The sequence below is a fragment of the Egretta garzetta genome, unplaced genomic scaffold (assembly GCF_000687185.1).
Source record: "Egretta garzetta isolate BGI_Z169 unplaced genomic scaffold, ASM68718v1 scaffold561, whole genome shotgun sequence".
In the NCBI taxonomy this organism is placed as follows: domain Eukaryota; kingdom Metazoa; phylum Chordata; class Aves; order Pelecaniformes; family Ardeidae; genus Egretta; species Egretta garzetta.
In genome coordinates, this window is record NW_009258760.1 from 828,453 (window position 1) to 841,527 (window position 13,075).

At 42.0% G+C, this 13,075-nt stretch overlaps 1 protein-coding gene across 1 annotated transcript in view; it reads left to right on the forward strand.

Annotated features, from left to right (window-relative positions):
• PLB1 (phospholipase B1) overlaps positions 1–13,075 on the forward strand; it is an 84,544-nt gene that overhangs the window by 43,424 nt on the left and 28,045 nt on the right. The window contains exons 31-39 of the mRNA XM_009649310.2: positions 71–131; positions 856–914; positions 4,548–4,615; positions 5,622–5,665; positions 6,898–7,006; positions 10,732–10,783; positions 10,930–11,010; positions 12,145–12,210; positions 12,616–12,716. Of these exons, the coding sequence (XP_009647605.2) occupies positions 71–131; positions 856–914; positions 4,548–4,615; positions 5,622–5,665; positions 6,898–7,006; positions 10,732–10,783; positions 10,930–11,010; positions 12,145–12,210; positions 12,616–12,716 (641 nt within the window). The remainder of the gene's footprint in view (positions 1–70; positions 132–855; positions 915–4,547; positions 4,616–5,621; positions 5,666–6,897; positions 7,007–10,731; positions 10,784–10,929; positions 11,011–12,144; positions 12,211–12,615; positions 12,717–13,075) is intronic.

Sequence of the window (13,075 nt, forward strand, 5' to 3'; positions counted from 1 at the left end):
TACGAGGTACATCCTAGTTACTACTGACTGTGTTTCCTAGCCAAATGGTATTCAGCTTTCTTCTCTTTAGAACTACGGAAGCCAGCTGTCATGCAAGGACCGATCTCCATCCTCCCCTCCTGCAACTTCAGGTAGTCTTGCCTGTTTTGTGTTAAGAGGCTGAATTACATTCAGCTGTCCTTCAAGATGAGTTTTTATTTTTGCTGAAATGACTGCTGGACTGTGAAAAATACTGGTCAGAAAAGATGTCATGTTTTGCAGTAGCTGCTTAACAGATAAAATGCCATACTGTCACTCAAGGTAACATTCTGACTAAGTAGCTCCACTTAACTCACTGCCAGTGGAGTTACCTCATGATAAAATCCAAATGTGTGTGCTGACATAGCCTATGAGTGATACTACCTAAATCTGGGGGAAGGAAACTGGAAATCCAGCTTCATGCATGTTAGTCCAGGACATAGCAGTATTCATTTTTTCAAATAACTTCATATTGTCTTCTCCTGAGTCCTTCTCTGCCTTCTTACAGCTTTAATGTGCCATACCTGCTTTGTCTAATACTGCATTGTTTTACCTTCATCTTGGTGCTGAATATTGTTTGCAATTTACTGTTATTTGCTCCTTGCTCTTCTGTCTTTTTGGTAGCAATGTTAACCATTGAGATGCTGAATAACATGCATATGCTGCTGCTACAACCATATGAGATGAGCTGGAGAAAGCCCCTGTTTTATTACCTGGGTATCACAAAACCAACATCTGAGCATCAGAATGCACAAGGGCATGTTTCACATATACAGTGGTGAAAAAAAAAATAGCTATTTCCTATCCAGGTTCAGCTGCATCTCTTTCCTTTTGCAGTGCATTCCCTAAAGCCAGCTGATGTGAAAATTATAGCAGCCCTTGGGGATTCTTTGACGGTAAGAAGATAGCGGGTTTACTGTTCTCGTGGTAAAACTACAAACATGTGTCTGCTCCAGTAGAGGGGAAATAGCTGTTGTACCTAGAAGCAAAGATCCATTCATTCATGGATGTTAATAGATCTAGCAGCTAGGACAAGAAAGGTGTCAGTTCTCCAGCACTCTGTTCCCCCCACGCACATATTCACATGCTTTGGAACTCAAGCAAAAACACAGGCAAATCCTTTAAAGAGGTGCTTAAATAGCTTGCTGAATTGGAGACAAAAGACATCAGATGCTGTTGAAATTAATGGGACCTAGCACAAGCCTTAGGTTACTGTGTTTTTTCAAATTTTTTCTGAACAGAAACAGACTGGTGAATCTGTTCTTTTGCCTCAGTTCTTTCAGGAACAGAGTGTGACTAAGGGATGTTGGATAATAGCATTTTATTCATTTTAGCATTAATGAGATAAGGATGTACAGGGGTGAGAGCCCTCTGACTTTATCCATTTCAGAAGATATTCAGTCTCTTTATTGTGCCTGTTTTAACTCATAGCTAATTTCTTTATCATGATGTAGTTCTTGCTGAGGATGATTATCTTTGGTAGCCTAGAAGGAATATGTCTCAAGATCCAATATTCCAATTATATCTTTCTGCCTAATGTTTTCATACTGGTCAAGGAGTGAAACTCTACAGCCAGCTCAAAGGAAACACCGGGCAGAAAGACTTAATTGGAACATAGATTTCTCTGAATCTGAGCCTTAACAACAAAGACATTGTGTGTACAAACCACGAAGCCTTTACAACTCTCTGGCAGGCATGTTGCTAAAACTCCTACACACAGGAGGCTACTGCAATAAATAGAAGCATTTGAACGCAAACCTGCAATATTGACAAATTAAAGATATTCTGTATATAGCTGTGGTTGCCATATTGTAATATACAGGACCCTGCAGGTGTTCCTGCTTCTGAGTATAGTCTGTAGGAACTGAGAATAAAATCTGCTTTCGTAGAAAGCACAGTGCTGTGTTGCTGTCTCAAAGCTGCACTTGGCCCATGCATAGTTATTCTGAACATGAGTCTTCCATTAATTCAATAAAACTAATATGTAGGAGAAAAATGTAGTATTATGGTTTTTTACCATAATACTTTTACCATAATAATTGGAGAGATATGGATTTGATGGGTGGGCTGTTTGGTGGATGAGGAACTGGTTGGATGGTTGCATCCAGAAGGTAGTGGTCAATGACTCAGTGTCTAGATGGAGATTGGTGACAAGTGGTTTCCCTCAGGGGTCTGTACTGGGACTGGTGCTGTTTTACTCGTTTTACAATGAGGGTGGTGAAACACTGGAACAGGTTGCCTAGAGAGGTAGTGGAGGCCCCATCCCTGGAAACATTCAAGGTCAGGTTGGATGGAGCTCTGAGCAACCTGATCTAGTTAGCGGTGTCCCTGCTCACTGCAGGGGGGTTGGACTAGATGACCTCAGGGGTCCCTTCCAACCCAAAACATTCTATGATTCTATGGTTTAATCTGAAATAGCAGAAAATAGTCTGCCTGGTCTTGTGCTGTACTGAAGTACTACCCCGTACCCAAATTTAGCATGGAACTGTAGTATCACAGCTGGCAGGCACTCTGCTTCTAAATTCTGGTGGTGTTTTAGGAAGGATGTAGTTGCTAGCTTGCCTCCTTCTTCAGGGTAAGTGTAGAGAGTACTTTTCTCCTTGTTGTAGTACTACTATAAGTCTCTTCATTTAGCACAATGCTTTTCAAATCAGTGTAGAGGTATTACAGTGCTTCTTTCTGAGATATGTTTTTTTTTCCCTGTTGAGTTAGCCAAAAAGTTTGTGTGTGAGATGTTTTCATCGTTCTTGAGTTATGCGACTGTAAATTAGTTACTCAGCTTGTCTAGACCCATAAAAAGAAAGCCTTGTTCATGGCCACCTGAGGAACCTGAATAAGTCTATGGGACCTGACAAGATGCATCCCAGAGTCCTGAGGGAATCTGCTGATGTAGTTGCCAAGCCACTCTCCATGATACTTGAAAAGTCATAGCAATCACATAAAGTCCCTGGTGATTGAAAAAAGGGAAATATTGCACCCATTTTTAAAAAGGGTGCAAAGGAAGACCCTGCGAACTACTGACCTCTCAGGCTCACTTCTGTGCCTGGAAAGATCACAGAACAGATCTTCACAGAAACTATGCTAAGGCACAAAGCTTCACCAAGGGCAAGTCCTGCCTGGCCAACCTAATGGCCTTTTGTAGTGGAGTGACTACATCAGTGGACAAGGGAAGAGCTATGGATGTCATTATCTGGACTTCTGTGAGGACTTTGACACAGTCCCCCACAACATCATTCTATCTAAATTGGAGAGATATGGATTTGATGGGTGAACTGGTTGGATGGTTGCATCCAGAAGGTAGTGGTCAATGGCTCAGTGTCTAGGTGGAGATTGGTGACAAGTGGTTTCCCTCAGGGGTCTGTACTGGGACTGGTGCTGTTTAATATATTCATCAATGACATAGACAGTGGGATCATGTGCACCCTCAGCAAGTTTGCAGATGACACCAAGAGGAGTGGTGCGGTTGACACACCTGAGGGATGGGATGCCACCCAGAGGGACCTGGACAAGCTTGAGAAGTGGGCCTGTGTGAACATCTTGAGGATCAGCAAGGCCAAATGCAAGGCCCTGCACCTGGGTCAGGGCAGCCCCTGGAATCAATACAGGCTGGGGGGTGAAGGATTGAGAGCAGCCCTGCAGAGAAGGACTTGGGGGTACTGGTGGATGAAAAGCTGGATGTGAGCTGGCAATGTACACTCGCAACCCAGGAGACCAACTGTATTTTGGGCTGCATCAAAAGAAGCATGGCCAGCAGGTCGAGGGAGGTGATTTTGCCCCTCTACTCTGCTCTGGTGAGACCCCACCCAGAGCACTGCATCCAGCTCTGGAGCCCTCAGTACAAGAAGGACATGGACCTGTTTGAGCGGGTCCAGAGGAGGGCCACAAAAACGTTCAGAGGGCTGGAGCACCTCTCTTATGAGGACAGGCTGAGAGAGCTGGGGTTGTTCAGGCTGGAGAAGACAAGGCTCCAAGGAGACCTGACTGTGGCCTTTCAGTGCTTAAAGAGGGTTCATAAGAAAGATGGGGACAAACTTTTTAGCAGGGCCTATTGCAATAGGACAAGGGTAATGGTTTTAAACTAAAACTAAAAGAGGATGGACTTAGACTAGATACAAGGATGGAATTTTTTTACAATCAGGGTGTTGAAGCACCAGAACAGGTTGCCCAGAGAGGTGGTAGATGCCCCATCCCTGGAAACATTCAAGGCCAGGTTGGACGGGGCTATGAGCAGTGTGATTCAGTCGAAGATGTCACTGCCCATTGCAAGGGGGTTGGACTAGATAACCTTTAAAGGTCCCTTCCAACCCAAGCTATTCTATGTATTTTGTGTGTCATATAAAATTTGATGCTCATAAATAATTATGAAAAGTATTAATGCATTCTTCAGGGGGAAGGTTGGGGAAAAGCCAGATGCCTTCTAAAGCTTTTGAAGAGATGCATTCAGAAGTAAATACATGACTATGTATGAATGACTATTTTATTAATAATTGTGCTTTAATTTCATTTGGTTAATGAAAAATAATGTCCAGGCTGGTACAGGAATTGCATCAGATAATCTCCTGGATTTGGACATTCAATACCGGGGGCTGTCTTGGAGGTAAGTCTTCAGTCAAGGTGATGAGGAGATATGTATTCTCTCCTGTAAAGAATATTATTTTCTTCCACATGTTTTGGAGCTCCCAGCTGTCAGAAAATTAAAAAAAAAAAAAAAAAAGTCTTGCTTTTCAGGCTAGCATTTCTTGTGAAGATGTATCAAGATGCAGGATTTATCATAAAGGTGGCTCCACAGAAAATGTTTTCAGCAATGGATTTTAAGCTAGCCTTTTGACTTCTCTCATGCTTTCATCTTTAGTTGCTTGTGACAGTTTGTATTTTTTTTTTGGTGAGACGGCAAGTTGGAAATCTACAAAATTGGAGAAAAATCACTGGAACAAACAAGTCATAACTGTTTGCTTTCTGAATGTTTTGTAACACCATGGAAAACAGTTTGTTTAACTGGGGAGCTTTTACCACATGCTGTCATAAAAGATTAAATTTTTTTGGTGTGATGATGGAGCTCAGTTGACATTGACTGAAGCAGTTCTGTGCTGTCCTAACAATTCTCCATAAGATGGCATGTGGCCTCAGTGTGTCTCACTAGTTGAAAAGCTGGAGAGAAACGTAACCCTATGCAGGAAGCAGGAAGAGAGACTGAGGGGCTCTCCTGTCACCTAGGGGCTGGCTGGCTGGGGCTGCCTTAGAGTGGCTTCATGAGGCTGGAACTGGCCTCAAAGTTGACCTTCTAATCTGCAGTACTTCAGGGCTCAACCATCTGAGTATGTAGCTGTCTCAGGCATTTTTCTGCCATTTTGTAATGATTGACTATACCCCATACAGCTGCAAGATCATTAAATCCTTCTGACAAGTATCTTTATTACTGAAACCTCAGCCATTCTCTCCAATAGCACTTCCACTTCTATCCTCTCCGTGTAATCTGATAGATTGACAATTACCAAATTAATCACCCTTTGCTTTTTCTCATGATGTGTTGTAGGCTTTCACTTTGCATGTTGTCTGCGTCCAGCTAAGAGATGAGTGACTGGTATTTCTCTTTCTCATTTTAGTATTGGAGGAGATGAGTCATTAGAGAATGTGACAACTCTACCTAGTAAGTAAATGCTTTGCTAGATCTAATTGATTGAAGAGAGGGAATGGTTTCTGATATGTTTCTGATATGTTTACAGAGAGCTCTTAAGTATCTCAAAGCTGTTTTACAGTAATTAACAAGAGCTACATGTCAAAGAAACAATATCTAGGACTAATGAATAAAAAGTTGGCTTCATCAGTGAAGCTGAGAAGGAGCTAGAAATTCCCTTCATTTCTTTTCCCTTTCCCTTCTCAACTGCTTGGTGAGTGTTATTTGAATTTCTAAGTTGCTATGTCCATGCTTGTGATGCAATTAATATTTGCTTTTAATAAATATTCCACCACAGCTTTTTTCCAAAAAGACATGCTTGCATAGAGTAAATCTCTTTTGGTAAATAAAGCTGACTACTTGTACATGTAACCTGAAGGGAATAATTTTAACTTTCTCTTCACTGAAACACGCAACTTCTCATAGCTCAGTCTATTTTTAATGTAAAGCTATTGCAGTGTCAGTTTGGATCAGCTGTAATAATAAACCCCAATTTGAAGAGGGCCAGTACACTGTCTTTCTGCGTGTTGTTATAAGCAGGATGTAACAAGAATATAATTCAAATAAGCAATTAATTGATTCACTGGATGCTATTACATTTGACAAAGCCTTCATTAAAATGTGGGTAAATTCAGTCTTTGAGACTAAGGTAGCTTTTATAGTTTACAGTGTGACCATTTTCACTATCAGGTGCAAATTACTCTGTCAACTTCCTTTTGGAAACTACTATGGAGGTAATGGAAAATGTGGTGGGATTTCACCAGAACCATGCACCTGAGGCTTTCTTCATATTCGTCAGTAGTATGAGATTTTGCACAGCTGTGAAGTAGACCCAGATCCTCTAGCTGAAAATTAACTCCTGCTGGGCTGAAGCCCCCCCTTCAGACTCGCTTCACAAAGTCACCATCACATGACTGAGGATTTTAGGCTTTAACCACTACAACAGGAGAGATAACTGCACACAGTAGTCCTCAGTTCTGCTCATCCACTGGTGACAGTGCATGGCACAGCAAGCACACTTTTGTCTGAGTTGCTGCCAGCTGGGCATCCCACTTGCCGCTGCTTGGTGGATGCAACTAGTTGAGGGGGGGCTGCAAGCAGCTGTGCTGTCAGAGCAAAACTGTGGCAGTGCTGGTGTGTACTAGTCCCTGTAGGCAGGGAGCAGGTGTAGGCATTTTCCCTTCATTGCCATCTTTCTTTTTCAGACATCTTTCGAGAGTTCAATGTTACCATCATGGGCTATTCAACTGGCACTGGGAGTGAGAATGATTCAAATGCATTCCTTAACCAGGCAGTTCCTGGAGCACAGGCTGAGTACGTAGCATTTTGTTTTGCATTTGCAGGTGATGCATGCCTCATCTAATTCCCTTTCAACTGTCTCATGTGTTGTCACAACTTGCTCTGAACAGCAAGCAAAACCAGTCTAGTTAGAGTTGAAAATTAGCTCAAAAGCTGTTAAATGTATGGGTTTATTTCATAGCTGAACTTTCAAGTGAAGCCAACAGTCCTGGTTATGAAATCCACAAACAAGAAACTGGCAGAAACTGTTCGGTGGTGGTTGTTTCTACTCTTCTTCAACATCTATTAATTTATCTATTTATCTGTCAATAATTCTCTGAGAGCATGGATGTTTTCAGAAAATGAGTGTGCAGTGAATTGGTAAAGAGATAGTAGGAGAAAAACTAGATTAAATCTTCCCTAATTCTGGCCTCAGGCTCCTGAATAAGCAAGCAACAGTGGTCAAGAGAGAGGAAAAAAAAAAAACCAGCCACAGTCTGGAATCCGAAGAAAGAATTCCTGATGGTCATATATGGATTTTGGTGCATTGCAGACCTAGGGATTGTAATGTCTTGCAGTCATCTGAATTTGGCTCTTTGCTTTTAGTCACACCTGGGAGGCTGCATGAGTTGGGCTTTGCTATACTGCTTATCCTAGAAATCCCTGGCTTCTTATTGAAAGAGTCAGTGCTGTTTAATTAACAAAGCAGATGGCTGCTGGAATTCAGACATGGTTTGGGCACAGGTTCTGGCAGACCATGCCTGCATTTGACATTGTTAGTTGATATTACCCAGACCTTTCTTTGTTTGTTTAAAGAAACACTCCTCTTGCTTCCCAAAGAGGTCTTGGACGTGCAGTTCAGAAGCCAAGTGAGGTGTTTAAGTTTGGTGTATCTAACCAAAAGTTGATAGGATTTGTCAGGTATTTTATTGCTGCCCTGTGGGCCTTGAGTAAATTTGGACTCATACTAGCAATCTCAGTAAATACTTGGATTTCCTGACAGAAAGTCTGCTAGGTGCTCTGATATATCCTACAGCCCCCCATACTTGAGAGAAGGGATTTTGGTTCCTAGTGATGACTGAATATGTCTGCCTATGTCAGTGAAACATGTGCAAGGATTATGGCTCTGATTCAGCCATTAATGAGAATTTATCACAAGCTTCTATATGCAGCATATATCCTGGTTAGTTTCAGCTTTTGCTTGTTATAGGAGAGAATGAGATAGGTGCCTGACTTATATTTTGTATCAGGTAAATCTTAAACAGGCTTTTTGGAGTGTTGGGAGGACTTGAAACAGGATATGCAACTCTCACTAATATGACTTAAAGCAGTTTGTATTAGTAGCAACCAAAGCATTATTATTAAATAGTTATTTGTTAGCTGTATGAAATGAGTTGATGGATGTCAGTCTAATGAAAAATTGTCTACCTCATTTATCCCAACTAGTCTTCTCTCTTCCCATGCAAGCAGCTGGACTGGATAAACACGGTGAAGAGGAGCTATCTATGTTCTGCAACCATGTTTTGTAAATGTTCAGCAAGGAGATGCAGACAACAGTTGTCCCAGATTTCTGCTAGTCTTCTGTTATTTCTCTGTCTCATAACTCTCTGTAGAAAGGTGGGAAAAAGTAAAGTCCTGTAAGCTACTACACTAATATCCCTGAACTTTGAGATACTTCTTTTGTGGTTCTGTTCTGTCACATTGTGGCTATTTATGCATCTGTGAAGATGAATGCATCCTAGTTGAATATTGAAATGTATTGCAACATAAGGAAATGTTTCTCCTGCTTTAGGTATTTGGCCCTGGAATGATGATGCAATCCATCATTTATTCTTCATCAGCCAAAAAAATCCATTTTCCTGTGATTCAGAGGGCAAAAAGTGTCCACCAGCTAATGCTAGTATTTCAGACTGGTTACCTGGCCTGTCTTACTTTTGGGTGCTAATCTGGAAACTGCTTTCCAGAGGTGCTGGGACCTTTCTGATATCAGGTAGTTCTGTACCCTTATCAGCTTTTGGAAACAAGGGGTAAGGGTTTCTTAAAATGAAAACAGTGGCTGCTTTGAAGAGCTCTTTAGTGAACTTGGTGGCAATGTAGTAATGCAGGTCTCATTCAGCAAAACGTTCCTAAGCCTATCTGCATTCATTGCCAAAGTGCTTACGTACATGCTGGAGTTAAGGATAGATCTGAAGCATGTTGCTGAAGCAAAGCCTGGCTGAGATCTCTGATTTCATGTGGAGAAAAAAAAAAAAAAAAAAAGAAGGAGATTAAGAATTTAAGACTGAGAGAACAGGTGACAGGAACTGTGCATATCTGTATTTCCCATTAGCAAACTGTTTCTGTTGATCAAGATCTAAATTTGGTGGAAACTGTAGCTCTAGGATGGGTGATTGCTGGCACTGCTTCATTCAAGATGTTGTTAGATCTTTCTGACTGCGTTGGCTCAGGATGCATCAGCACTTCAGTGACTGCATGAGAAAGCGAAGGTGTTGCAGACTGTCAGCTCAATAAGTGGTGTTTTCCCCTGGATCAATATTGAAGTCGATGTCCTAGCTTAGGGGTTTCCACAGTAAGAACAGAAGGGAATTGTGACCACTTGTGGCTTGTGATAGCTTTGGGATATAAATAAGTAGGTTATGACATTGCACAAGGGTATCGGTCAACAGAACTATTACATGCATACAGTGTCTGTGTCACAAGTAGAGGTATGACAGGGCTCATTCCCCAGTAAATACTCTTATGTTAGTGTTAGATAAGTATTTGGTTGGAGGGGGATGGTGAGAGATACGTCCTGTTCCTACAGTAAATACAGCGTTCCAAAGGCGAGCTAAGCTCTGGTTGCCATACAAAACAAGTGTCGTGCTTATTAATGTCAGCTGATATGCTTCCAGAAATGATAGACAGTCAGTGAAGTGTTTCTAACAAGAGCCTGGAGGGAGATGCAGCTCATACCATATTACAGAGCTGCCTGGAAGGCCAAAGCTTTCCAACCACATTCTCTTTTCCAGGCATATTTGAGGATCAACATGTCAGAGCAGTCAAACAAGGTTGAAGTGTTCAGCCTAGGTAACTCAAAATTCATGGCAGTTTGCATATGTGTGTACATATATACACAAAAAAAGAGAGAGTGCTCACCTGGCTGTTGGAAAACAGTGAGGCTGTCGTCTTGTCTGAGTGATCTTGAAAGTTTTTTTGGTTTTTAATTGCCCTGGCAAGGTAGTGTGCACAGAACTGTTTTACATAATTGAAAATTGTGAAACGTCTAGGTTCAGGCTAGGGAAATGCAGGAGGTGTGCATGGTGAACTCTGAAACACTTCAGCTTTGCGGGGGGGGATGAGCTGTGGTTCATGCACAAACATTGCTCAAGAGGTCAGTTAAATATTGGGACTTTGGGATTCCCTTGTTGGTTTAGTCCACAAGGAATAGGTTGATAGCAGCCTGGTTCTAAACAGGCCATCTGCTTACAAACATGTTTCTGTGTCTGGTTTATCAGCTGGTTTACGTGCTAAGCACTGTGATAGAAGCTAAACTTATGGGTCCAGATTAATTACTGAGTAAAATCAGTATTCAAGTTCAATTCGATGTTGGCTTTCCACAAAGTTGTGAATGTGTAATTTGATCATGGCAACATGAGGATTGTACTGTCTCCTCACTCAACCCTTCTGATACCTGACAACTTGATTTAAGGTGACTGAAGAGTGTTAAAGTTGATCTTTCCATAAGGGTGTTTCTTTCACTTACAAGTTGTCCTTCTTCCCAGGCACTTACCAGCCCAAGCAAGAAATCTTCTGAGACTAATGAAAACTGATCCTGTAAGTTGTCTGGGACTCGTTTAATCTTACAGCATGAAAAGAAACAGGTGTTGCATCACATGATAGATCCACCTGCAACGATACCACATGCATGTCACGAAGTCAAAGAAATTCAGGCTCGTTATTTTCTTTTTTTTATTGCACAGAGAATTGACTTCAGTGCTGACTGGAAGCTCATAACGGTGCATATTGGAGGCAACGATCTGTGCAACTATTGCAAAGACCCTGTGAGTAGTAGAACTGGTTAACTGAAACAGTAGTGGGACTGTGATGTCAGTGTAGAAACACGTCAAGGGAAATCCATGGATCCGTAGAGCCTTCACAGAGATAGCGTGAGTTATATGTGCTGCTGTATGTTTTGATGGTGGTTGCTGCAGATAGCAACCTGATACAAAAACAGTTACCAGCAACAAAGTAGGATGGCTGTGTTCTCTCTGGCTTGCTCCAGGGTAAGAACCACTCACTGTCTTTGCTACCGTCCTTTGACCATGAGCAGAAAGTGGAGGGGAAGAAAAACTTCGCTCCTCTGATGTGGTAACTGCTCTACTGCTAGCATGGCCTCTTTAGATGTCAAAGAAAGAATTATACTGCTTTGAACTACCACTAGGCCCATCCTACAGTTGTCATCACCCCTTAGCTCACAGTGTAGGGAGGTGCTAGGAACAGGTGAGGTACGTATGCGGGAAGTTGCTGCAGTGCTCAATATCACTTGAATTTTATGCTTCCTTGGATTGTGGAGAAGCCTTTAGGGCTGCCATAAGGAGATCATGGGAGTTGAGTGGGCAGGTGGCAAAGGGAGAGGCCACCTTTCTCTGCCAGCTCTTACTCTCTTGCCTTTAATATGCTAACTTCTTGTGAGCATTTTTAATTCTTCTGCAACCCTTGTGCTTGAGAAATTTGCTGCTTCTGCAGGAGCCTCGCTAGGCATCTTTGCTGCTGCTGCCAAGTTTTATAGCTTTATTTATAGCTATGACCTTGACTAGCAATGATTTCACCTAATTTTACAAGAGCTTATCAGCTGGCTGTGAGCACGCCTATGGCTGCTTGGCTTATGCTGTTCAGCCTGCATTCAGGCTGGGTTCCTTCCTGCATCTTTACATGAAGGATCCAGTGGATTTGGGTTAAATATACTGCTACTCAACAAGGTTTATTTTAAATCCAAAACTTCACCAAATCTTTCTACATTTTAGATTAATTGATATGCTTAAAATCCCTGGTGTCTAGAAAGAAGCAAGAACTTTCTACTGACTACAGTGTTGTATGGCAGAAAAGGAAGCAAATTAATACGACTCTCCAGCCTCCCAACTAAAATGCCTTGTGTCTCCATTTAGCAGTAATCTCTTCTTTTCTTTTTCTCTCAGAATCACTACTCAGCTGCAAATTTTGTCAGAAGAATTCAAGAAACTCTTGATATTCTGCACAAGCAGGCAAGTGCTGTGAAATTGTCCTCATGTTCTAACTCATACGTGACTGACTGGCTCTTCTGTTTGTTTGATTTTGGTTTTGTTTTGTTTCGTTTTGGTTTTTTCTCCATTCTGGTACCAAACATATTCCATTGACTTTTACAAAACCATTTTCTTTTGTCTTTTCTATTTGAGAGTAGTGAGATGCAGTCTGAAATGACAGACAGTAACACTGGACCATGGTGTGGGAAAAGAGCCAAAAGCTGAGCTGGGGGATTTTGGCAGTGGTGGTGGTGGTGTTGCTTCCCCCCTTCCCCCAACAATGGAGAAAGGGAAGGGGCGTCAAACGGCTGGACTTTGGGGTAAAATAAATGCACTATGGGCTGCATAACCAGATCCATATAAGCTGAAGTCTGACTTACTTTTCAGGTTCCAAAAGCTCTAGTGAGTCTGGTTGAAGTGATGGACATCCTTCCTTTGAGACAGTTGTTTGTGGATACTCAAGTTCAGTGCCCCACTTACATGGCAGAGTAAGGCTTGTTTGACTTCTTTTTGTACCTGAGCTTACTGTCCATGATGAGAAAGCGTGTTCTTATTCCATGTTTCTCTCATCATTTGAACTGATGCTCAAAGGTAGCACTACAATCCTACATACATCCCATGCAGCACTGACATCACCCTGCCTGGTGGCGTTGCCTTATCTTCGCTTTGACTTAAGTGTTGTCAGAGGACCTGTGTGTTTTGTCCCTGTCTTGAACTATAAGGTTTCCCGTGATACACAATGTACACCTCAATGAGCTTGGGTTAAAGTTATTGCTACAGGGTTCCTCAAGGTGGGGTTGAAGTCCACAAACATTTGGATTTTCAGGCCTTTTGAGGGAATGTGAAG